The 25,003-nt window shown below is 38.1% G+C and overlaps 1 protein-coding gene and 1 long non-coding RNA gene across 4 annotated transcripts in view; one reads left to right on the top strand and one right to left on the bottom strand.

The window, feature by feature from the left end:
- ARHGEF3 (Rho guanine nucleotide exchange factor 3) overlaps positions 1 to 25,003 on the bottom strand; it is a 103,072-nt gene that overhangs the window by 70,922 nt on the left and 7,147 nt on the right. Inside the window, 1 exon segment of the mRNA XM_030283095.4 lies at positions 20,246 to 20,341. Within this exon segment, the coding sequence (XP_030138955.4) occupies positions 20,246 to 20,341 (96 nt within the window).
- Positions 15,172 to 20,133, top strand: LOC140684926 (uncharacterized). 3 transcript variants are annotated; one of them, XR_012057923.1, is made up of 5 exons: positions 15,172 to 15,744; positions 16,434 to 16,644; positions 18,040 to 18,109; positions 19,481 to 19,520; positions 19,886 to 20,133. It is a non-coding gene; the product is annotated as an uncharacterized lncRNA (long non-coding RNA). The 3 variants fall into 3 exon arrangements; XR_012057922.1 differs by lacking the exon at positions 19,481 to 19,520; XR_012057921.1 differs by having other exon boundaries at positions 19,481 to 20,133.

Below are 25,003 nucleotides of genomic sequence, written 5' to 3'. Positions count from 1 at the left end.
CATTCCATAATAAGAACTAAGAACTCTGTAATAAGCAAGAAATTTGTCTTATCATCCATCTACACTCAAGTGCATCCAGCAGAAGAAGGATGACTAAACAATTGTTATCATCAATCTGTAACTTTGCCATTCAACCCAGACTACACAAAAAGACAGTCTTTATAAAGAGCAAACACATCAAATTTACATTTTGCAATAGGTATCACAATAGGTATCCCCTTCCCTCTCATCAATCAAGAGCATTACTTCATTTTGATGAGAATGAATCTCCCCATCATTCATAAACACTTCATACAGCCCATCTCAAATGTACTGAGATATTAGAACTGCAGAAGAACTATCCCACCATTTTCCTGAAAGACTGTTTCAGAAATCTCACTGTTCCCATAACTAGGGATGATCTAGATTAAACATATTTGTCAATTGTTTATGATCATCATTCTGAACCAACATTTTCCAGCCTAACACGCCTCTCAGTGAAAATGAAGTAAAATAAATCTTCTGATTCTCAAATGCACCTCAAGTGACAAAACTTAGTTCTATCAAAAGACCTCATTTACAGTTTTCAGTTTGGTCCTTCACTATCTTAAAGTTATTTTGATCACTTGGTATTTCCACTGTTAACATCAATGAAAACTGTACTGAAAAAGAAATAAAGTATTGCAGCTTTTTCAAACACATTTTAAACTAATGTTTTGCTCTTTTTTTTCCCTTCTAATACATTACTACTGTTTCCTCAGATCATTCTGTTTACTGGATAAATCCTTTCTGAAGTGCAGCAGGATACAAGCTAATTAAGAAACAGCCTGTATTATAAAACTATTAAAATAATAAATAGCTATTTGATATTTTAAATACAAAACTGTCGAATAATTCTATTTTTGCAACAGCAAATAGATATTACACTTTGATAAGAGGGATACTGGTCCAATAGTGTATTAGATGTGCTTAGTTTTGTAACAAAATAATTAACAAGACCAATAATAAAAATCATCACTGGCATAAGTAGACGAAATAAAACATTAGGTTGAAGACAAAAAGAGGATATATTAATGGGCATTAACAGCAATGAGCAGACCTGACTTTTAGAGGCACATACATCTAAAATAAATTATTCAGATACTATAGTAAGGATTTTTCAAATGTCAAGGGCAAGGCAGAGATGGTTACTATAACTGAATGCACTGTGATGAACACTCTTGAAATGCACCAAATGGGTTGATCCAGACTAGATCCTGGTGAGATCACAGAGATTAGGAGAGGAGGAGCTCCTCCCTAAAATTACTTACAATGAGAGTCTCAGAGCTGTAATTTCTAACAATTGACCTTTCTTACATGTGGATCTCTTTTCGTTTAGCTAAAAGGCACCTGGGCACCAGTGTTAAGAAGGAAAGACTAAAAGTTTGGGGATACAAAGGAACTCTTCAGAGAGTGGGAGGGAGGGTTCCATCCAAGCTTGGTTTGGGGATTGCTATGGAAAGTTTACCTTGGGAATAAAACCTGAAACAAAGTCCTCCCACTGTGAGGAAAGTACAAGTGGGGTCTGTCCACTGGAGAGGCAGCCCTGGAGAAACTGAGCATTGGGCCCATCCCTCTGAGTGTCAAACTGCTCCTCCTCATCAGCACGAGTTTTAACTGTGTATCCTCCATTTCACCTTTAAGCTCCAGCGCTAGCAAATAAACCTGGAAATGGCAGCTTCACTCCTTAGCAACACAAATATATCTTAGACCCCCTTGAAACGTTTACCAGGGAATGACTGACTGACTTGCTTACTGCTAATTCCTAGTGATCCTCCAGTTCCGTAAGAATAATTTAGAATTTTCCCAAACAAAATTTTTATTGCTGCAGGAACTTCTGACACTGCTAATACCCTCTGTGCTCTAGCACCTGTTTTGACCAAGGTGCTTCTACCACTGTTTTGTAGCCTAGGGAATCGAATGCTTTTGTCCTTAAGATGTACAGGGTTTTCTGTTTAGGTTCCATCACACATACACCATGCATATATTTAAAAAAATATACTAAATTAACATACCTCTCAGAATAAATCAGTGGAGCTTTCTTCTGCAACCTTTGCTGTAGGTTAGTTGTATAATGACAATTGGTAGGTAAAAGTGTATAAAAGAATCTAAAAACTAAAATACAGACTGAATGTTTCAAAGTTTCGATTACATTTACTAACAAAATGTTTTATCTGCCTTGAAGCATGATGATAAGTGAACAGTTTATGGCAGTTTATATTAAGCTCACACAACTTCTACATCTTCATCTGATCTTCCAGTCTATCTGAACACAGAATCACTGACTACAAGAGTATTTCTAAGATATGAGTATCCAAATTGTGCATGTTTTGTTTAAAATATTCAGCTGCTACATCCGTTCAAAGATAAAAGCTCATTTTTCAAATCTACATGAATACTCAGATAATAAAAGGAAAGTTCAAACCACTTGGAGACAAACTGTGCTAACTAAAACTTCTTTTCAATCTGCAGAAATAAAGGTTGTTACTACAGCTGTGAATATTTTACAAAGACACTGTTAAATAATAAATAGTACTTACTGCTCAGATCTGGTCTTTGCTGATGTCATCTGCTCAACCTATCAAATATGTACACTAAAATACTGGTCATAAAGCACAGTCATTTTAATACATTGGAATAGTTGTGATACTAAATTCCACGCACAAAAAATGTGCAAGTGGTTTACCTGGTGAAGCCTGAGATGTGCAAGAACATTTTAGCTTTAAACACAGATTTTCTCAGGTATTTAAATAACAGACAATAATAATATACCTTTGGTACTGATTTTGAAAGCAGGAAAAAAGCTCATGCTTTGACCTACTTAATAAAAAACATTGAATCATCCACTTGTAATCTCAAACACTATTTCTCTTTTGTACTAAGCCTGTGCATTTTGGCACCAAACTGAGACTGTGGAAAATTCCATGTATTTCCATATCTAACACAACAGAATTTGGCTCAGAAAATATTTAAGTTCATATAGAGAGTTTACTTGATGGGTTTTTCTTGCTAAAGGCAATGTAAGACTGGGTGCATGTTTGATTTGCTAGGGCCTCATCCTGCAGCTCATCACAAATGAGTAACTGGGGGTGGGGAAGTCACTCAGCAGACAGAACACTTCGTGTCTCGAGAGAAACAAAAATACCAAGGAAAAAACCAGATGACTGATTTTCAGCTGCTGTGCTGACTTCCTGAATGTGAACATAATCTTTTACTGTCCTACTCTCATGAACTTGCATAAATGCATTAAGAAAGAAAAACAGCACCTGTGAATGTGGCTGCAGAGACAAAGCAGGTACATGTAGCAGTGAGCTGTCACACACCTACACTTTTCCCATGCTTTCTGCAGAACATGTTTATTTATACTGTGAATCAATGCACCCTACCATAAAATAGTCCTAACAAAACTCAAAGAAGCTAAAAAATGCTTTTTTTTTCATTTCTGTATTTGATTAATTTCCCGCAAAAGTTAAAAACATCTTTATGAAAGATAAAAAAAAAAAAAAATCTAAAGGCCAACTGAAGAGTTACTTTCCAATCTAGAACTCAGATATTCCAAATGATGTAACACTTCACCTTCTGAAGAATAACAAACTTGATTTAAAGCTTTAAAGAAATAATAAATTATTTCTTCATTTCTAATTATTGCAGGTTGATGCAATAAATACCATCAATAAACAGGACTATAAAACATCCCCCTGACATACATGAACTCTGGTCACATCTGAAAGAGAAATCCCTGGCTCTGGCCAACAGGAAGACACAAATTTTTGTACTGGTACACAAAGTAGGACCCAAATTTTTCTGCTGCTGTATTAAGGCTGGGGAGGATGTGAACAGAGTCCTGTATTATGGTTCTATAAAAAAATATCACCATTTCATGAATATTATAAAAGGCTGAGATGAGAGCAATAATTCACAGCTTTGACTATGCCGCCTAAGTTGTTTCAATTATAATCAGAAGAAAAAATGGCAATAATGCTTGTGAATTTTCAGTCATTACCTCAGCCCACTTGTGTATCTCAGAGACACTGAATTCTTTACAGGGAGTACAACTGTTCATTCAAAAGAAATGTTTGCTCATTTCCACCCAACAGCCAGAGAGGATCCTCTGGTCCATGGAAAAACAAGATCTGATGGTAAGGTTCAACTGCCCCCGTCATCACAGTCAGAAAAAGCCAAGCCTCGGGGCAAAAGCCTCACAACACTCATGCTCAAGGAAAGACAAGTCTTGCTTCGTTTTGTTTTCAAGCTAGAACCTAAAGCTGGGAAATCCACTTCGGTTAGCAAGACTGGATACTTGCTGGTTAGACAGGAAAAAAAAAAAGGATTCTACACAGAGAAATCAAACAAGGGATTTCTTCTCTGTTCAAAATCCACCCAAGCAGCATTTTCATCTCTACCATAGAAAACCTACCAACACTCTCAAAATCTATTCAAGTGCCACCACACCATGTTCTTGATAAAGGAAATGGGTGTGTTCTGAAAGCCCTTTCTGTTTGGATGCATCTCATCTGGCTCTTTCTGAAGGTAAATTTGAGTTCCTGTGGAGCTGTGATTAACTAACAGGCATTCAGAGAGATCAGAAGCACTGAACAAAGTGGGCAACAGTATTTAAAACAAGTAACATCTGGAGGCAAGTCAATCCTATACACAATTTAAAAACTTCTGTACTGCTGGTTCCTTATCCTTTATTTACAACTTCATATTTTTTCTGCATTACAGCTTGCATTTCACCTGAAAGGGCAAAAAATGTAAGTTTGTAACTAAAATGTTGTATAGGGTCATTGCAGTCAATTTAGAGACTTTTCTGTGTTGAAAAGTAACACTCCTACATACCTTTTCAAGAGAGCTGCATGATACTTTCACACCTTGCTCTCAAGGATATGGCACTAAGCCAGTCAGACAAGGAAAGAAATCTGTTTTTATTAAACGTGATCAGTTATAGAGGGCTAACTTGCAGCATAATGGTTCACTGAGCGAGACTGTTCTCGATTGAAAGGTTTCACACTGAGCGACAAGAGCCACTCCCACAATCTCTATGCAGACAGACCAGAACATCTTATCTTGAGATTGTAACAGGCCTGTCACCACCAGAGCTAATAAACTAAACGTTTCCAAGTAGATGCAGCTATGCCCATGACTTATCTTCAGCATGCAGTAACTACCTCTCTTGGACACAATTTTCTGTCTCCATTAGTTCTGCCCTCCAGCATGCCTAAAGGATTGGAGACTGTCACGGCAAATTCCACTTAGCTGCTTTGTCACATACAGGTCAGTAAATTGGACATAAAAATCTCACCAAAAATTAAATCCTGCAGCATCCTTAGGCCCTGCTCAGAATACATGCAAGTATTTTATGATGGCATAACTATAACATGGACAACAGAAATTCTCCCACATATTGTCAGTTAAATAAGGAACAGAATATTAAGAAGTGGGGGGAAAGCCAACCACCCTTTCAGTGAAGAAATCCTTCCTGATGTCTAATCTGAACCTCCCTTGATGCAGCTTGAGGTCATTTCCTCTTGTCTTCATCATGTTAACAATTACAAAACCTTTCATGGGATGTTGCAATATTTATATCAAGCCTGAGGGATAAAGAAGCTTCAACTTTTTCAACCTTTCACCATTTTTAGACATTGTACTTAGAATTTTTTTTAATCCCAAATCATGATACTTTATCTTTTTCCTTTGAGTGTTGTTTTAGAGACAAGCATCCAACAAAACCTGGGAGAGAACACCTACCATCTATTAGATTACCAAGACCAGTAAGTACAATAAATGCAACAAAATATTTAAGAGACTCATAGCTGAAACATCTGTAGAGCATGTGATATCATGTGATACATAGATACAAGTCATCAAGATCAAACAATGTAACTTTTAGAGTTACAAAGGCATTTTTGCTTGTAAGACTTTCACCTGCATTACTAGCAGATTGTACACCACGGGGGCCCAAATAAATAGTGATTTCACCTCCATTTCATCACATTTCCATCTGCACAGTAATTCCTATTAAGTTGCATAAATAACTAAGAGCAACTATCAGCCCCTGGGGCTTAGAAAACTGCTTTCTCCTCATAGTTAAAGTGCTCTTCATTCATATTCAGCTTTAACATAGTTTTGTAAAACTAAAAAATTATTACCAGAGTCTTTTAAATATTTACTAGTTTAGTTTTCCTTTTTTTTATCATTAGAACTTTTCTTTGTGGCCACAAAACCCCAGAGTACCAAAAGTATTTTGTGTTACTCCATGATAGTGAACCTACCATATCAAGCCCTGAAATGCTTTCAAGTTTCAAAGTTTATTCATATTATAAACACCAGACTGGCTTCCCCTTTGTTGTGAATGAATATGAAATAAATATGAACAAGGCAATTGTATGCACAAAGGTCAGTTTACAAGTACAAGGAGAGCTAGATTTAAAAACAGTTTCAGGATATTTCAGTTAACACTGAAAACTTTATTTTTGAAAAAAACAGAAGAGTTTTTGAAGGGAATTTATAAGTCAACAAATACTGACCTCTACCGTGTGACTTGTGTGATCCTGACCTTTGTTGCACAGTGAGGTCAGAAGGCTACTAAGACAGTGTTTATTAACAGTATTTGTCATATGTAAATGATTTACATAATTCTTCAAGATAAAGCTAAGTTATAGTTCCTGAGCAGGTTTTATACTACAAATTTGGCTGAAGAAGTTTATTTACAACATAGAACATTTGAAGCTGGTGACTTCTATTTTACACCTAACATTTGTAACACTTTTCATTGTTCTCTGGGATGATACCTCAGCAATACATTGAAAAGGTGTTTCTAGTCTGAAACCAGACACACCTGTCAACATATATGGGTTCAATATATATGAACTCAAGAGAATGACTTCCTATTAGGTAAGCAACCCCCTCATACTTTCACTGAAGGGACATTTAACATGAGATGCGAAGGCAAAATGTTTCCAGTTAGTTATTATTCACAGCTGGGTTCCCGTGGGAACATTTTCTGCATCACTGTTGCCATAGTAATTACTATAGAAACCCTGAATGCCATAGACTCAAACCTGTTCAAACTGTGGTACCATTAAAGCTCCATTCAAAATATCCACTCAGGAAAGAAAATGTTCACTTATATCTACTTTTGTCAGCAACAAGTTAGGTTTTCTACTCTCTTCAATAAAAATACACTAACCACATTTATTTCTGCCCAAGACCATTTTACAAGGGCATACAGGAAACCTTGTTAAAATAATTTTCATATGAGTTATTTCAAAATAACATTATACCAGTGATGGCTCTTAAATTGTTTATACATTTTGTCCCAGGTCAAAGAACATTGCTTAAAAAGTGCATTTATCAGTAGGAGATATCTAGAGCTAGTTTTTTTCCAAAATGCATATATAAGTATATATAAAAAATAACATTTATTTCTATGGATACATACACTCCTATGTATGTTTCCTTTCCTTCTTGATTGCAATCCCTGCAAAACCAGGCATTAACACATGAAGTGAGGCACAGAATGGGATTTTGCTGTAAAGCAGAACAGTGATGAGCCACCAATTGAGGAAATTAGTAGCACTTGCACATCTGCACACACAGTTTTGTTCTTTATTTCCATCATGTTTTGGTTTTTTCCAGACACTTTCTGTTGTTATGTTTCCTTTGAAACTTTTAATGCCATGCCTTTAAATTAGAGCACATTTATCTTTGTTTTCACTCCCCAGTCACAAAAGAACAGACTTTTTCAGTCTCTATACAGAAAGCACTGGAAGACAGGGACAATATCCCCAGTCACTACAGCAGCTGAAGTAAGAGTAAAACACAAGGAAAGAAATCAAACAGATGTTGATTTGATCAATGATGATGCAAAAGTATTTAACATTTCCTTTATGGTCATGGGTACCAGAACTACTGTTGGTAGCCTAGGTGAGTGATCCTGCTCCTTTTGAATACTTCAAGTACGTTTCTAGAACCAAGCTGTTGGGTTTTTTCCCAATCACTTACTCTGTATCTCTTGATTAATAAAACACTATCGGTGCTTTCAGGACAGCATTTTTCATTTCCAAATGCATCAAAAACAATGTTTTATGAACAACTGATGTGAAAAAGGTTCACTTCAGCTGCTACTCTCGCCACCTCCAACTGAAGCGGGGGTTACACATCCTGAAGGATTTCAGGCTGCTGCAGGATGCACTGAGAATGTTACCTAAGAGCCCTTCAGGCAGATCTCCCAACCCCGACAACTTCAAACCGAGAAAGAAGAGATAGGCAGCGATTAGATGAGTCCATCACTCAGGAGAAGTGGCACAGTAATGAAGGACGAGTTTGCAATTCTGATGTTACACTATGGGCTGTTTGTTCAGGGTAAAGAGCGAAGATAAAAGCTGCTTTCTTATTTCCAAGAGACCGAGGTGAAGCGGCACTCACAGTGGCAGGGGGTGAGATGTGACACATGGTGGTCACAGCCGGAGCTCAAGATCAGAGGTTTAGCGCTGACACGATGACAGCAGAACCCCACCTCCTGCTGCAGGCAGACCGTGCTGGGGCAGCTGAGGAAGGTCCGTCCAGTGGCAGCAGCCCCCAGGATGTGTCCCACAGCTCAGCACCTCCGTGACCCCCTGCCACGAGAGGGCTGTGGGCAGCTCAGGGCAGCCCTTGTGCTGCTGTTCTTCACCAAGGAGTGAATGGCCACGCTCCTTGGGGGCCTCCCTCACCACGCTGGTCCTAACCGGCCCCTCTCACCTCAACCACACGCAGTTATGCTAAAACTGGAGCTCATTTGCTCTGGCATTTTTTCTATCTTCTAAAATACGAAAGTGGGCAATGAGTTCAAAAGTTGCTGGCAAGACTAGCAGCACAGTCACATGTCATTTCCTGAGGAAACCAGTTTCTCTTCAAACCACACACATGCACCTTTCTGCAAGTCTGATTTGCTGAGGTACCTTGAAAAGCAAAGAAAATGGTTTCAGACCTCTAAGCTGCCATGTCCCTTGGTGTCCTACTGAGAAAGATAAAAGTTTGGGGAGTTACTTGGTTGGATCTTTAAACTCAAAATGTGTCATAACTTTTATTCTCCAAGTAAATATATGGAATAGGGGGAAAAAGCTTGTTCTTTAAATTGTCATAAAGAATCAACCACCCTACTTGGGGAGAAATGAAATTATTTTTTGTCCAAGTTCATAAAATTGGATGGCTCTTCTCAAGAGAAAAATATTTAAAATTACTAGCAAGTGAAAACTATTAAATATTAAATCTTCTCCACAGAGAAAAACATTAACACAGTGTCTGATATGTAAACAAAGAGATGATCACTAAACTCAACTGCACTGTGAAAAAAGATGCAGAAAAGAAGCATGATAGTATTTTTACATTATTTTAAAATGTAAACCAGATCAAAGCAGTTACATCTTTTCTTTAGTGGAATATAAACAGAGCTGCAGTACACTTGTAATGGAATTCTACTGTGACCAAAAGCCTCAGATAACAAAAAAAATTGCCCTATAGTGCATTTGAGATGTAACTCATTGCTAAAAGGCTGTTAAAGGCATTAAATTACCATAGCAGACATTTATTGTAAGTATGCACTGGTATCAGGAGTGTCAATCTTTGCACATTAATTACAAAGCCTAATAGACAATTAACACATAATACAAACTGGGCGTGACTACGTGTTTACAACAGCTTCACACAAAAACGTTTCTGTTCTTACAGAAATCTCAAAACATGTACAAAGTACTATCTAAAGAACCTGATATTTTAGATATTTCACTTCCAAATAAATACAGGCACTTGAATAACTCAGCTTGTTTTTCTACACGAGTTAGCACTGCAAACAAAAGAAATTCACGTGCTTTGTTAAAATTTCCTCTTGATTAAGTCTGTAACAAAGCAAGACAGCTGGCATCCATACTGATCCCAAATCTTGCTCTGCAGCACCACAGTGTTGTTTACCTGAGCAATTTCTATTAGGCTGAGAAAACAACTCAGCATTTTCTCAGGGGAAACAGCTTTTTGCTTCACAAGGCTACAAACTACCCTCATCTGTTCACCTAGCCGATGCAAAATCCTAAATCAAAGGCGACCTGATGATGGATTAGACAGTTTTGGAGACTACCGATAGTAGTCTATTCCTGACCGGACAAAAAAAGAGTATTTTAATCACCAATTAAAGCAGTTTGACTTGAAATTGGCAAGGAAATAATACTCAGGAACTTTGATGGGATTTAATACAAGACCATTTCCTATAACTAAAGGCACCAGGGACTCAGAATCCAGAATAAGTTTTTGTCGGTTCTAAAGTGTTTGGTCAATCTTCCTACCTGCCCTTTGTGACAATTTTGTTTTCCTGTAGGTAGAAGTCAGTTGCTGAAAGGCCTGAGGCAGGAGCATGGAAGGAGAGAATCATGATCCCATCCTACCTTGATGAGAAAAACAGCTGAACATTCACAGCCCGTGTTCCTCAGGGAGACAGGGACAGCTGCTTCAGTTACATGAAATTACACATTAGTAGAGGAACATAAGAAATCACTATTCTGTTTATGACTGCAAAATTATCATATACAATTTTTCCAAACTAAGTGTATAGAGTCGGGACATTTCACAGTTGTCTTCTTGCAAACAGGCTATTTAGGAACTGCAAAAGAAACCTGCTTGTGAAAAATGCATATTTATGATTGGCTTTTCGCAAACGTTACAATGAATATTATATGTGCAATGTTAAAAAGCTATGCTGTATTAATTCTCTTAAGTAGTGTGTTAAATATAGTTTTAGGTTACAACATAATGTTAAAGTAGAAACTCTGTGATGTAAGATTTTTTTTACTAGCTCAAGAAAAGGGTAAGATAAACAAGAAACTCTTTGCACAGAGATAACAGCAATAGGACACAAAGAGTTACAGCCTCCTCATCGGAAAAGGCAAACATTCTTCCACCTTCTCTCTGTCTTTATGGAACCACCAGGATTAAGGGGAAGAAATCGGCAAAAACCAGAAAAATTCTTAATTTGCAATGAATTTATGCATAATGTATGAGATACATGAATATGCAACAGGTTATTGCTTTTAAGGGTTATTCCTTTGTTCACAAGATATGTTTTTGGCAGCTTAGTGCCCAAAAACATCCAGACATCCATAATTGTTTACTTTTTATTGCCTCGTAGTGTCCTAATACTCACTGTCCAAAATTTTATTACTCTAATTTTATTACTATTTTTAATAACTATTTTATTACTAATAAACTTTTAAGAGTTTAAAAAAACAGTGATTGGTGTTTTTCACACAGCCCAATCTGACAGGAGAAAGCTCTGCAAAGCACACCTACAGACCTGAAGGACACTGCTAGTCAGAAAAGTCCAGCTGTACCCATACAGCACACACATACTATGAGCAAAACCAGACACATATAACCTTCAGAGAGGAAATGCAGAAATGGTTCTGGTGCTAAAAAATTTACCTTTTCACTACCTTGATACACTAAAAAACTAGCACGAAACCAAGTATTGTAATATCAAGTCCTACAAAACAAAAGAAAAACACCAGTAGGTGGAAGAAGTTCATCAAATAAATTCAATGGTTAATGATAAACTAATTTAACCCTCTAAATCCCATTTTTTCCTCCCTGCTTTCTTCTTCATTTGTTTGGAGATCGGTGGATGTTTCTCACAATTTTCTGTTTTGTTACGCAGTGCCCCCATATCAACACAGCATGGGGGAAGATGAAAGAGCTCTTTGGGTCAGTTGCTAATTTAGATAAAGGAGGATATCGAGGGAAAGGAAAAAAAATCTCCCAACTTATGAAATCTGATGGATGGGACAGAGGTGGTGCTATATAGCAGGGCAGATACAATAAAAGCATATCATGACCCTCCCTGTCTGCACTTTGCTACGAGTTCCTTATTGATCTGTAGTTGACTTAGCAACTCCCTCCCTGCACTGAGTTCGGGAACAGCAGATCTGACAGGGAGGCAAACGTGCTTAAGCATGCCCAGGTACAACCTGCCAGATCTAACTCTGTGTAGTAAGAAATAATGTCAGTAAATAAAGTGTCAGATATGAATGTATCTAAAGAAATTGCAAAGAGACACCAGTTTTTAAAAACTGAGTGCAAATTCTCTCCTTTTTTCAATCTTTCTAGTCACATACAACTTGCATTTAAACTGTGGAATATAATCACATTATATAGCTTTCAAAATAGAGTCACATTTATCTTACAGTTTTGTACAGAGTGGGGCTGGGGAGACCCCAAGAGAGAAAAACTGAGAGCTCTTCCTTTTTGGTGCAATTTGCAACAATTAACGAGTCTTTGAAACAAAATCTCTTACACTCAGAAGCATAGTAGTAATTGAATTCACCTTTTGAAAAACAACTATAGAATCCATTTTTTTAAATGAAGACATAAATAACTTGCCAGCTCATAAAACAGTCAACTCATGGCCTTCACCACTGAATACAAAGCCTGACAGAAGATGACAACAAACCACCTCTATTCCTGCCAACACGTTGGGTTAATTTTTAATTTATGCTTCTTATAATAATTAAGTTCAAAGTTGGGAAAGAAAAACATGAGGTCTTCATGCTAACAAACACAAGAGGATATTCTGCAGGTAGTTTTCTGTCATGTATTTTTACTGAGTTTCTGTTCATAATGACCTTAATATCCCTATTCACACAGATTTTCTCTTTCCACATCAAAAGAAATGAGGCTGCTGAGGAATTTCCTTGTGTAGTTATAAGGCAATGGAATAACAACCTAATACAGAAAAGATGCCTTTTATGCCCCAGAGATTTGCAGGTGACCAAATGTATTCAGCTTGAAAGACATATTCATATCACTGTCTTGAAATTCAGGGCCCCACAGGAAAACGCAGTTAATTTAACCAGTTCACATAACCTCCAGCCTTCCTTCCCCCACGAAGGAAAGATCAAATTACAAATCACCCTTTGTTTCTGACCTTCTGTTTCCCAATACTGCAATGTGTAAATATTCCCAAAGAAATACTGTTTGTGTTCCTTAAAAACTTTATCACCAGCTCCCTCTACAGCCAGAGAATTAAACTAAGCATATGTAAGAACTACTTTTTTGGGGAGAGGGAGGCAAGGAGAAATGTCTTCCTATCAGTATTAGAGTATCAACTAGAAACTCAGCTGTAATGGACGCTGAACAAATGTATAAAATAAAACACACTGTTTATAAGAATAGATTCTGGAGTCTTAGTGAAAAGGAATCATGACCAAGGACAAGAATCTTTAGAAAGAGAAGTAGGATAAGCATACAGGAAACATATGGTTACCAGTGGTAAACCACTGGCTTTTGGGGTTTTTTTTACATTAAAAAAAAAAAAAAAAAAAAAGTTACACTTCATATAGACACATGCATCCACACAGAGAATCAAGATGTTTCAAAGTGATTAGCAGAAACTCACACTCACTGTTCCCTGCTCTGCCAGCGAGGAGCTGCACAAGAAACTGGGATGGAGATGGTGAGGGCAGCCGGGCCGAGCTGGCCACAGGGACAATCCATAGGCCAGGAGGCCATGGCCAGGGAAGGGGGAGCTGGAGGGGGCCATGGCTGCGTGGGGATGGGCTGGTCAGTGACTGCTGAGCAACCCTACTGTGCATGGCTTGTTTCTCTGCTTCTTCAACTGCACTGCTATTGCTGGGAAAAGCTGCAATTGTAGCAAATAGCGTTTAAGTCTTGTGAATTCCTTTACTGCTAACTAAAGCAGGACACTGCTGAGTCCTCTGTAAATGGGTGCACATGGTTCCTGCTGCCTTAAAGACCGTGGGCCTGAGCAACGCTGATAAGAAGCTGCATCTTGGCCAGACCATGCTGGGGTGCACTCAGAGAAAAGATACTTTTTTATTTGGAGGCCTGTGATGAAAAAATAATGATTTGAGGAATGGAATGTTCCCCAAAATTACCACCAGAGACTCCCTAAAGATGCCTACTCTAATGTAAATAAGCTCCAAGAAGTGATTTGAATATGCAAAAGAATTTGTGCGAATGTTTAGCATGTATGTATGAGTCTTGGGAAATGTAATGAATATGTACAAGCTATATAGATTTAAACTAGCATGTTAGCCAGTGGGTTAGGCAGAAATATCCCTCTCACCTAAAATCTGGCACCTGAAATAAAAGCCATGCCTTCTCCTAATACTGACATTGCAGTGCTAGAGAGCTTTATTTCCAACTTTTGGTGACATTATCATTGTCATTAGTTAAGGGTTAAGCCATAACAACTATGAAGGAGGGAAGACAGTGTTTTCCTTTACTTGGCTTATTAACATGTTTCATATTTTTCAACAAGAAATTTGGACTATTTCTCCAATTTTTTTGTGGTATTTTTTCCAGAATATAATAGAGAAGGAAAAGAAAATACGTCAAGATGCAGCATATCTGAATGAGAAAATGAGGCTCTATAGCATGAATAAGAACTAAGATTACAAATTTCATCCTTGTTCTAAACTACACAAACTCATTTACTTTATATTTTCAAGACAGCACAGAAGGAGATGTTTTCATCCTCTATAATCATAATTTCAACTTACAAATGACCAAAACCTGAGTTAGGGATGGTGAGGCCTCCTTCCATAGTGCATTAGCCATTAATATTGGTGATCCAAACCCGTGTTATTTATCACTGTGATAGCATACACTTCTCTAACTCGTGGAGAGGAGGGCAGGGAGAGGAAAATGAAATTTTTCTATTAAACTTATTTTTTAGATTTCACCATGATAGCCGATAAGGAAGACTACAACAAGATACTTTTAAAAAACAGATGGACTGACAGATTTTTACATTCCTTTCCTACATCAAAGTAAGTAAAAGTTACAGTTTTAAAACATTCTGCTCTTTAATAAAGAAATGTATTTCCCTCCCTCTACACACTCCCTGTGAACACTCAGTTTATTTGACAGAGTACAAAGCCTTGTCATCAGCCCATGCACTAACACACATTCATAAACAAAATACCAATGAGGGTAGCCTAAAGATGTCATTACCTTTCAGTTGGATCAAAATTTCTGACATTCAATTGGAACCAATCAGGTATTTCAGAAATGTTTGTTGTAACTCACTCCCTCAGCTAACAGCTATAATAAAGAGATATGCAACACTAAAAAAGCAGGTAGGACTAAATAGAGTCATAACCAAGTAATCAGCAAATGTTTTAAGAGACACACTATCAACAAAAATTATCTGCAGTATGACCTAGAGACAATGCAATTACATATACAAGATGCAGATTACAGTTTTATCCAGGAACCTAGTGAGTGACGATCTTTCACAAATAAAAAAAAAGAAAAAAACGAAAAAAAAAAAAAAGAAAAATTAACCCCCTGCAAAAAATCCACCAAGCAGTAACCTTACTCTAAGGTGTCTTTTAAACAAGTAATTAGTAACTCACCCCTGCTGCTATGTCCTCATGTGAGCCCAGAAAAAAGCCAAGGGCGAGTGGGAAGGGGAACAGCCCGAGAGGGGCACAGCCACTCATCCGAACCAAGGCTGCCACCTCGTGGGCTTGGGCCGGGAGCAGCCCCAGCGCTTTTCCTTCTCAAGGCAAAATCAAGAGGCTTTTGATCCCATCCACGGTGAGGAAATGCAATCCATACTTAGTTTTGCAAGACATGATGACTGAACATATGTTTAAACTTGTACTTGCCTCTGGGGCATATTTTCTTCAGCTACAAAGCCCATTTCATGTATGCATGAGGCAAAGTCAGCAGTCGGTGAGTGCACTTACTTTAACCATTTCAGCACATTCTCATCTCTCACTGTTTGTGGGTGTGCTACAGAGCCTCATGAGTCACCGTCTCCATGTCCTGCATCACTCTCCTGGATCTTCACCCACTTCCTTTAAGGGACTGGTCTTAGGCTGCAAGTCCCAATGCAAGTGATTCCCTTGTAACAATTTAATTCTACTACTCCTTTTATGGGCAGAGAAGCACTTTAAATAAACTAAGAAAGTTAGGTAAGATAGAAATGATTTTATACGTGTATACAATAATTATTTATCTGCTTTTTTAAAAGTAGTTGGTCATGACTTATCTTATGCTAACTATCCTGAATATTTTTTGGCTTTCCAAGAAAAGCATTTTCTCGCCTTGTAATAAATAAATAAATAAATATTGTATTACTAGAAAGTAACTAATTCAAGGCCTCTTGCAGATAAGATTAATTTTATTCAGCTATCTGAAATGTTAATCTGTAATTTATGGGGCTTCCTTTCTGCACACACTGTAACCTTCCTTGTATTCCCTGAACATGTGCCTTTTGTAATCAAACATCTGCAGTTAAACTGCACTTGACTAGAGCCAGTTTAATTCAGTTCTTCAGGATGACTCATTTCTACTGATTAAACAAGGATATAGGAGAAACAAAGTTGTGAAACTTGTTTCTCTTCTTACTGTAATTCCAGACACATAATTCTTCCTTCATCAACTAGCAGCTGGCAAAAGCTGCAACAGAGCCATGATGATTTATTGTCACGAAACTTGACTTCCCACACAAGCTACGAGTCAGCTTGTGCACTTGTCTGTCTCTGAGGTACAGAAGGCAGCAATTTAAGTGCTCCATTCTGATCCTCACCGAGGAAGAAGAGCTGAGTGATTAAAACCACAGGCGTTAAGGTAAGAGCTATGTGGTATCTACATTGCTCCTTATTAAGTGAAGATGCAGATTTTCAGCTGCTCACCACTGCTTTCCTTCTTGCTTTTACTCAGTCATGGGGATGTCAGTTCAAGTATTGTTTTAATCTCAGTTGGGTCTGTTATTTCTTTTTTGTTATTGAACAGATGAACTTATATATTTAAGAAAAAAAAAAGCTTCAAATACAGGTTGTACAATACTCCAGAATAATTACTTTTTCTATACCAAAGAGTTTCCAGACACTTGCACACTAAGGTATGACAGTGATCTGTTCTTTTTCAATGTTTGCTATGATGGAGCTGGGTTTAAAGTTAGTTTTTGCAATATTTAAATTCAGTATCTAAGCATGTCTTCCTTCTCACTCTATGGACTGGAGTTTCAGTAGCTTCCTTCCCCACAAAGTCACCAGTCTCTGATTAGAAAGGAAGCTGAAACAAAAACAGTTTGCAGCATAAAACAAAAACAAAAAACCAAAAGATGTTACAAAGTTTCTCAAACTCAGTTTAACCCAAGTCAAAAATACAGTCAGAATGCACTGGAGTCCACACATAACAGTGCTTGTTTGGTTGGTGCTAAAATTTACAGATTTATTTATTCATAACATGAACAGTTTTCAGACAAATTTTGGCTAAAAGTGATTAACACACTGTTATAGAAATAGCAGAACACTGCATACTTCATAAGGAACATGGCAGAGTATTTGGAAACAGAAATAGAAAGCCAAGGCACCAAAACTGTCATGAGACATCCAGAACCCAAAATCCAATTATTATTTTTAAAAAGATTAAATACTTTCTGACTTAATCCTAAATAACATGATGAAGAATAGCAAGAATACATCCAGCCTAGAGGAAGCATGTTATAAAATCAACACATAATAACAACCCCTGGAATATTTCCAATTCTCCTGCACATTTGTTTTGAAAAACAATGTGCCAGCCAGCTACTTTCACAGAAAGCCTGGATGAATTGACACAGTTCCCACTCGCTCCCTAATCTTTAGTTCCTTTCTCGCTATTTTCAACATTAAGATACTGAGAATCTGCCAAATCAGGAGCTTCTACAATTTCAAGGCTCTCAAGCCTTGATTGTTCAACACTCTTCCACACCAGCTCCGACAGCTGATATTGCTGATATTATGACCCATCCACCAAGTTCCTCCACCTTCCTGTTTATCAAGAGCAGCTTAATTTGGTTCACACATGACCTGTGCCAAGGGACCCTGCAGTTATCAGGCATTCACAGCAGTCACACTTCTGCTACTACCAGCATTCTTCTGCTACTGTAATCTTGTTTAAGTATGTTGGGAGGGAAAAAAGAAATAGAACCAAGTGAAACATAAGTTTGAGAATTCAATTTTTTTTTTCATCTGGTAGATGCATCAAACTATGCAGATGCAAAACACTGATAAACCAGAATGGCAAACTTGGTCAATGGCTGTACAAGGTAACTGGAGTTCAGTCAATTATTTACTCTCTCCTCTGTTTCTAGGGTGCCTTATGCAACATCAAAGCCTTTTATATGCATTGTAAGTGATGTTTAAATGCTAGATAAGGCCTTGCTCAGGGCCTCACTCTGTGGTTGCTTTTGACTTAATTGAATATATTACCCTGTCACTTTTAACAATAGACATTTCTAATCTTCCTATGACTAACACCAGTCCTTACCAATACTCGCATTTTCATGAAAATAAACCCAGAACCATCAGAATGTAAATAAGTTCCGAGAATCAGACAATGAATAAACAGCAATAAAAGAACAATGCAGTAAGGGAGTACACCATTGCACTTTATTGGGCTGAGAAAAATAATGTTCATTCAACTGTAGTATTCACAGAAGCCCAGATTAAAAAATAGTATTTTAGAAACCTAACCAGACATGCACCACACTGATATTGATGAAGTCCTCCCTGGGCCTCCTGATCTCCAGGTTAAACAATCTCAATTCCCTCAGCTGCTCCTCATCAGACTTGTGCTCCAGCCCCTTCCCCAGCTCCCCTGCCCTCCTCTGGACACACTCCAGCACCTCAATGTCTTTGTGTAGTGAGGAGCCCAAAACTGACCCAGGATTTGAGCTGTGGCCTCAACAGTGCCCAGTACAGGGGGACAATCACTGCCCTGGTCCTGCTGGCCACACTGTTGCTGACACAGCCAGGATGCCACTGGCCTGCTTGGCCACCTGGACACACCTGGGCTCATGTTCAGCTGCTGTCAACCAACATCCCCAGATCCTTTCCCAATGGGCAACTTTCCAGCCACTCTGCCCTCTGGAGACACAGGGGGTTGTTGTGACCCAAAGGCAGGATCCATCTTTACCTCGTTGAACCTCACACCACTGGCCTTGGCCCATTGACCCAGCCTGTCCAGATCCCTCTGCAGAGCCCTCCTACCCTCCAGCACATCAACACTCCCACCTAACTTGGAGTCATCTGCAAATTTACTGAGGGTGCCCTCCATCCCCTCACCCAGAGCAGTGATAAAGACATTAACCAGAACTGTCCCCAGATCAATACCACAAGCAGGATATAAAAACCAGCAAAAGACATCAAACAAAAACAGTGTTTGTGTCAATTTCCCACCTCTCAGTAGATCTGTGAGACAGGAGAGAAGCCCATAGTTCTTCCTCCTGCCCTTTCATCCAAAGATTTTGTTGAGAATGTTCCAGAAGAAATGTTTAAAAGAAACTACTTTCAGGTATTATGATGCTGTTAGCTTAATATTACATTAAAACCAAAGAAAAAAAAAGATTATTTGATTTCCTGACAGCCTGCAACAGGAAACAGAACATTCATTTGCTAATATTTCTTTAATTCTTTAGCTTTTCAAGAGTATTTCTCAGACAACAAAAACAACATAAGGTAAGTTTTCGTCCATATGGGTGTCATGCTTCCTTCATTAATTTACTGGTTGTTTGCCACACGGTAAATATAAAATATAAAAAAACCCTTGCAAACAACAGCAAGTAAAAACCAGCAGGCTCTCAATAAAAAGCTCATTAACCCAGGTGGAATACTATCAAAGCTTTTTCAACACCCTGTTCCCGTCAAGAAAAAAGTGCTAGAAATTGCATGGTCTGTGGCAATTTTCACCAAAAATATTGTTACAAAGTGTAAGCATTTGTACACATCTACCCTTTAACATTGCAATTGCTTGTGTCCTCCAGCACAGAGTATATTTTTTCTATACACAAAGTAGAACCTACTGACTTGGTAATGTCTCCCAGGGCAGGAATCTTGGGAGCCTCAGAGCACCGAAGGTCCTGGTAGCAGCATGGCCCAGCATCCCAGCAGCACCGGGAGATTAAAACATTTGCCATATGTGAAAGATTCCCTGAGCACAACTGCTGCACTGCTGAAATGAACGGGAGTTTTTCCACAGCCCATCCCCCATAACACCCTGTACCATGTCATCTGCTAAAAACGCAAAACCAAAATAAAAAACTGCCCTTTTTCCTTCTCTGTTGTTAAATAATGCAGACTTAATGCATCAGTTAAAACAAATAATTATTTTTACTTAATTTTCAAACTACATCTCCCAGTATTGCTGCCTACTAACCTCTTAGAAAATTAGAAGTAACACTTACCAGATTTTTTCTTGTTCCATTCCTCCTCTGGCACACTGGTTTATTACAGCAGGGCTACTCATGGTAAGGGCTGAGCTTTCAGAATTCATTTTTTTTCTACAAAAGAATAACATCAAAAAACAAGAAAAATTGCTATTTAAGTAAAGATTGTGGTTACTAATTAAGGAAAAAATGGAAACTTTAAGACAAGAACTTTTAAAAACCAAATACAGTATGTTTTACTCATTCAAGTAAATGCCCTACATCAATGTGATTAATTGGATGAATACATTGAGAAGGATTTGGCAGTTTTATGGACTTGCTAGTTTTGCCAAACCCAACACTGATTGTCTTCTGTTTACTTTTCTGAACACATGCCAAGGGAGTTGATGTCAGCAAGCCTGTAACCAGGGCTGTGCATCATGGCAGCTCTGTTAATTCAGAGCAGCAGCCACAGCCAGCACTGCTGTGGAATTATCCATACACACAACATATGAGAGAAAACTTCAATTTCTAACATGTAAAGATTTACAGAAGCTTTTCAGCATATTTTAATAACTTAAAAATCATACATTGCCAGTTTGCAGAAAATAACCATTCATTGCTGAAGTCCCTCTCTAAAACAGCACAGATATATTCCAGTTGCAATAGCAATTCCCAAGTTACACCACCTACAAAAGGTCTATATGGTCAAATAAGTTTCCAGTAAATGACTTGCATGGCAAGAACAAATGAAGACTTTACATAATGCAAGTTAATTCCACCATGAAACAGCAATCATTTTTTAGTAACAGGATCCATAATGTTAACCTAAAATTTCTGAGTCCTACAGCTTCCCTACCCACTCCCACTTTCTTCTAAGGAGGGGAGGATATTTATAGCTATCAGTCATCTTATTCAACTTAATTTAACACCTAGTTAGTATTAAGATCAGCACAAGACCTAACTAATTAGCAGAAATCAGCCTCAAATGTATATGAATTAAAACCTACTAGTATATAACCAGAAAATCAGCTGTGCTTGTCAAGGTAATAATCCCTTACTTTTTTCAAGTAGTACAAAGAACCATTAAAAAGCTGGTTTAACCTGTGTGAAACCTGGGTCAAAATCTGACTTGACAGATTTCAGGGACAGCATGAAAAGCTGAGTACAGGGCACACGTCCCATCACTGGCAGGTAGATAAGGCCAACCTGCACAAACTAAATGCTCTGAAGAGAATGCCCATCTTGGTTTCCAAAGTCTGCCCATGCAGGAGTGGATAAACAGCCCTGGCAAAGCCCCTCTGTGAGGGCAGGAACAGAGACTCAGCCACCTAACCTCTTTTTGGATCAGTACTTGACTTCAAATTTACTCCTGATTCTCAAGTGGATCATTTTAGAAGAAATGAAAAGTAAGAGAAAACAAACAAAAATGCCACAAAGAAAAAAAATATCACCAACAAGGAACCCCCACCAAACAAATCCACACAAAAAACCTTTTATTTCTACAAGTGGTTCAAGCAGCAACACGTGTTGAAAACAAAATTATTACCTGCCTCTATAGTCTATAACAGCACAGGAAGAAAAGAGTTTTTCTTAAATAGATGTTAAAGCAATATTGCAAGAGTCCATACTCAACACCTTCTGCAGAGTTCTCCTTTTTGAGGCAGCAATTTCCTCACACAAGTTATGGCAACAAGAGTTTTAGCTCCTCTTACAGTCACCCATACCAGTAAGACCAAAGGTCCAGGGCAAGGTTAGAAGGAGTTAATTAACTCTCAGAGTTACAAGGTCAAAGATTCAGATTACAAAACCACAAGGTTGCCATCCCACAAAAAAAAAAAGGTACAGCTTCCACTGTTTTTTAGTGAGCTGGTACTAGAGCAGTACTAATTCAGCACTCTCCTCCTCCCCACCCTTGGAAATATCCAAGCCAATACATATCTCTGCACTGAGGCTTCCACACTCAAACTGCAGCAAAAGCAGAGGCCAGAAATGATAAAAGTTACTATTTAAACATTATTCTTTTCTATGAACAATTGATGATAAATGTTGACATAGATCTAACAGAAAATAAATCAAATATGGCATTAACCTAATTTATGTTCTGAGATGCTCTGCAAAAGAAAACCGCAAAGTAAAACAGAGGAATACATCTTGTCAAACTCCTCAACTCCCCCACATTCCCAACCTGACATCTGAGAACAACAGCAGCACTCTGTGCACCTTGAGTGACTTTGGTCTGTATCAGCTCTCCACATCAGCTTCTTCCAAATCACACTCCTTGGTTTCTGTCTGTGGGGATGGAGGGCACTGCCAGGGCTTGGAGGCCACCTCAGGGCTGCCACCCAGCAGCTGTCCCCAGCCACACTGGAGGTGGGACAGCAGCGAGTCAGACAAGCTTTGGGGACACACGTTTGTCACACTATTCCTGCCAACAGGTCTGTCTACACAGGTCCTTGTTCACTCTACCAGGAGCAACATGCAATTAAACAGCTGATCCACACAATGCTGTGAAGTTTTATGGTCTTGTCAAAATACCAAAGATTTTTTAGTTTCTAAATGGCAAACAGAAAATTGGTGTCTGTCAAAACTTTACAAAGCCAGGGATACCAAGTATTACCACTACTTCTCTTACTTCAAAGTCATTTCAGAGAAAAATTCTCAGCCTGTACATTCACTCCTCACTCATGTGCTACAGAGTCCCCTTAAGATCCTTTCTTGAGAATAGATTTTTTTTAAGTAAAAAAAATTATTTAAATATGTACAAGGGGAATATATTTTTCAAGTATTAAGAATATTTTATGGACATATTTCCAGTGAATACATGTAGGTCTACCTTTTTATTTCAGGCCTACTTTCAGTAGGTCTAAAATAAAACTTCTTTTTTTGTGAAAAGAAAATTGTAAGGCTTATACTCTTTAAAAAATATTGTTAATATTCAAAGTGAGCTACACAAAATGAAAGCTAAAATTAACAAAGGAAAATTTTGTATATGTTTAAAAATATATATATGCACACAATCAGAATACTACCACTATCCTCAGAAAGCAGCCTCCAGTAACAAAAACATTTTAGAAAATGAAATGCAACTCAAAAAGCAACAGAACAATATTCAGAAAAATATACACTATTCACAGGTGCCTCTTTCTGTATCACCATCCAGCTCCTGTTTGGACTTGAACTTTACAGCACAGGCAAGGTTCATGATTAAACTTGAAGGAGGAAAATAAATCTATCATCTTCCCTCTTAATAACTTGAAGCCAGATGCCAAGACAAGTCAATGAATATTAATTTAAGAGACTGCTCAGACACATTCTGTTCCTCAGCCTCTGCACACTGAACCTTGCCTGTTCCAGATAAGGGACACACTCTTGGATTAGGTGCTGTCCTGGAGATCGTGCTGTGCTGTAACAGCAGGAAGTGGGCAAAACTCAGCTGCAGAACAAAAACATAGCTAAACAATGCCACAGAGTTTATTTAAAGCAACTAAGTTTATCACTACTCTCTCTGTCTTACTGAGGAAACTTGAAGAAACATCCTTGCTGGTTTTGATGAGACATCTGAAATTCAGGATACTTAGTCTTCTATGACCAAGTATAGGTTGCTTAACACTACAGTCCCCAGAGGGAAACATGAACCCTAAAATTCTCTTATGTTATCTCTTCTATGCTTCCATTAAAAATATTAACTCTGTTTTTCTGAAGCTTTATCAACCCACCTGCCTTAGAGCAGATTCTTACATCATATAATGGCAGAGAAAAGCCTAGCAGTGGTAAACCACTAGCTCAAATACTGACAAGTGTGTTAAATTTAAGTATATTTTATTCATTTGTATTTAATTTTGGGAGTTCTGCAATGGCCCTTAAGTGGACAAAAACAAAGCTGGGGGAAAGGCTCTGGTGTAGCACAGCACTGAAGCCCCTGAATACCTGCACAGAACAGCACCGCAGGGTCTCTTGAACAGAACAACATGAGAAGGTTTAAGAAAAGTATTGAAGTCACAACATCCCACAGGCTCAAATCTGACTTATATCTGGAAGAATGGGGTAAGTATTAGCCAATCTTGTTAAAACTGATTCCCTATACAAAGCCCATTTTCTCCTCTACCTTTTTTTTTTCCCCCTCCTCTTCTGCTACTAAGTGTAGATACACTTTGATCCTCGGGCTAAAAATATTTTTTGCCTTTCCCTCCACACCCCTATGTGTATCTCTAGACAAGATATTCACAGTAGCCATAGTTAAAAAATAACATCATTCAACAGCTGTTCACTACAGTTAAAGCAAAATAATTAATATCTTCTGATGAAACATGTTCCCACAGTTCCTCACCCTCACTAAAATGCTTTGCATTGTTGAAATAGTATCTTCTTATACTTAGTTGATAGGAAAACTGTGAGGAAAAAAAATCTTTTCTAAACTCTAAGGAACCCTCAATGCAGAAACTATTATTCTTTTTAATAAAAAAGAAGGCAGTAGCATCACTATGTAATGGGCAATAATGTGCATCTACTACACGGAAAAAGATGTGTTACCCACCATCATTCTCTGAAGCAAATGTCTTGATGCTCACAAAGGCTGAAGAGCTGATTACCAGTCAGCAGCTTTAGTGTAACATCTCTAAAGAGGCCATTCCCATTTCCTCACTAACTGCCTGAAATCTGCTGGTTTATTTGCCCTTGCACTGCTTCCTTAAAAAGCCACCTTTCCACACCCAAAGTCAGCAAACACAAGTATCTCCCGTCTCAATTGCACTCAGCTCCCAACCAGCTGCCGCCTTAGGCAAACAGGTTGCTAAA

Source organism: Taeniopygia guttata, chromosome 12 (assembly GCF_048771995.1).
Source record: "Taeniopygia guttata chromosome 12, bTaeGut7.mat, whole genome shotgun sequence".
NCBI classification, from domain to species: Eukaryota; Metazoa; Chordata; class Aves; order Passeriformes; family Estrildidae; genus Taeniopygia; species Taeniopygia guttata.
The sequence above is the reverse complement of the archived record's forward strand: the minus strand, read 5'-3'. Positions and strand labels throughout refer to the sequence as shown.